This window comes from Juglans regia, chromosome 8, assembly GCF_001411555.2.
Source record: "Juglans regia cultivar Chandler chromosome 8, Walnut 2.0, whole genome shotgun sequence".
NCBI classification, from domain to species: Eukaryota; Viridiplantae; Streptophyta; class Magnoliopsida; order Fagales; family Juglandaceae; genus Juglans; species Juglans regia.
The window spans coordinates 3,823,208-3,825,316 of NC_049908.1; the positions used below are offsets into that span (position 1 = coordinate 3,823,208).

Genomic DNA, 2,109 nt, shown 5'->3' on the forward strand with positions numbered 1-2,109 from the left:
TCAACACATGCGCCAGATCATCATACTTGCCACTACCAGACCTTTCAGATATAACCTTTGTGGTTGAAAAGAGATAAGTGTGTTGCCTTCACGAGTCGTCACAGATTCTGAAATCTTCCGGAATTGGTCCAAACTGTAATCCGTCATTTTTCACTTTTATCTTACTACTTTCATTTTTGGTTTCATTTTTGTTAATTAAACAAAAAAGAGTTCATCTCTCGAACGTTTGTCCGTAGAGGTTAAGTCATTTCTTTCTATAAAGAGTGAGGTTGAGTATCTGTTTAAACAGAGAGTGTTTTATCTTGGACATTTATATGTAGAAAATATCAGTAATAGTGAAGACTAGACCGGTTACAAAATGAAATAGTGCACTAGTGGAGCTCCAAATACATTATTTTAATTTATGATGTCATGTTTGATATGGAGACATCCCAGAATGTATCTGGTCATGGATGTAAATTTTTTTAATGAATGAGTAATGACAGTTTTCCTTAAAAAAAAAAGGAGAATATTCTAAAAGTCAAAGTGGATGGTATAATGTTTATTTTAAATATATAATGCTGTTAACAAAGACTTATAATAGAATAATTATAAATGCCTTATTGGAGAAAACAAATCCAAGCTGTTGGCAAAAACTTATGCATCGAACATAATTTACTGAAGGTTTCCTAATTAGGAAAGAGCAAAAAACAAAAAGAAAAAGGAAACCAATTTAACCAAATCACAGATTAAATTGGAATTAATTTACATAATTAAATATCAAAGAAATTAGGCTCCTTAACGGTGCGACGGCATAATTTACATCAGGAAAGAAAGAACACAGAGTGGGATTAATCCCCCAACCATGCATGCAGGCCACACGGCCTGAATTCAAACTCGAACATGTCGATGATTAACGTTGCGAAGTTCTAATCTCGTGCCTAGCTTTCCCTATATCATGTGACCACCAAACGCATGCAGGATTAATTCTTCAAAATCAAAATCCCCATAACATGAGTTTTGAGACCTTTTAATAAAAATCAATGCCTCCTTAATTCGGACAAAAACGAAAATAACATCAGAACCAAGGGTGAAAAAAAAGCTGTCATGGAGAGATTGCCTTGAAGCTATTTCCTCGACAATATTGAAGTTCTAGCGAAATTTGCCTCTCTATCCGAAGTTGGTGATAGAAATTAGCAATAAACATCTCAGCTCTCTTATCAACATCATCTTCGGAAGGATAACTCATCATCTTCTGTAGTGCTAGCCCCGGCCTACTTGAAGACCCTGAATCCTCAGAATCTAAATCAAAGCTATCGTTGGTGTACGCTCTCAAGCCTGGCCGATCATTGAAACTTAGTTGGTGGTTACTAAAATCCAACAAAAACCTCACCTTCCTCACTGCCCTCCTAAGGCAAGTCAGCACCGACCACTTGTTCACGCCCATGATGTCTGATCAGAAATATTGTATGAGCGACTAAAAGTAAGAGTTTACAAAGCTATAATAATACAGGTAGATTTCTCTCAAATGATAGTGTACCATAGCGAAGTTTAAAATTGGTGAACTTTTTTATAAGGTAGGGTTTATAGAGGAGTTTACATATATATATATATATATATATATATATATATGATATAAGAGGTTAATATATACGAATACAAAGTTACGTGAAGAGGGAAGTTGCTGGCCGGGGGAAGTGGTCAGTGGTCAATTAGCTAGGAGAATGACGCGTATGGAAGTGTATTATGTTCCACGTATTAATGCTGATTAACTGGAAGTTTCGAATTTTATTTTGGGAAAGGTAAAAAAAAGTAATTTGACAGGTTCTCTTGATATTACCGCCTGTTTTGTCAAGGTTATAGTACTACTCCGCAGATGACATGGACTTTTACAAAGCTTGATGTACAAAGCTTGATCTAAGTTCCATTTGAGATTTGACCGTTTAGAGAGTTTGAATATCTGGGTGATCTCCAACCTTAGCCAACAGCCATTCAGCCTGCCCTCCGTACGTAGGTAATTACCTGATGATCAAAACCAACTGTCATTGCCATTGGAGGATGTCTTTGGGCGTAACAAAGCTTGGTGGCCAAGGTGCGTGCATGTATGATTGTAGATTTGACTAGGCAAAC

General features: G+C 36.4%; 1 protein-coding gene across 1 annotated transcript; it reads right to left on the minus strand.

Annotated features, from left to right (window-relative positions):
- Positions 1–903: 903 nt before the first annotated feature.
- Positions 904–1,533, minus strand: LOC108991138. Its single transcript, XM_018965287.2, has one exon. It carries the CDS (start codon positions 1,424–1,426, stop codon positions 1,085–1,087), a length of 342 nt encoding a protein of 113 aa, XP_018820832.1. The 5' UTR covers positions 1,427–1,533; the 3' UTR covers positions 904–1,084.
- Positions 1,534–2,109: the final 576 nt, after the last annotated feature.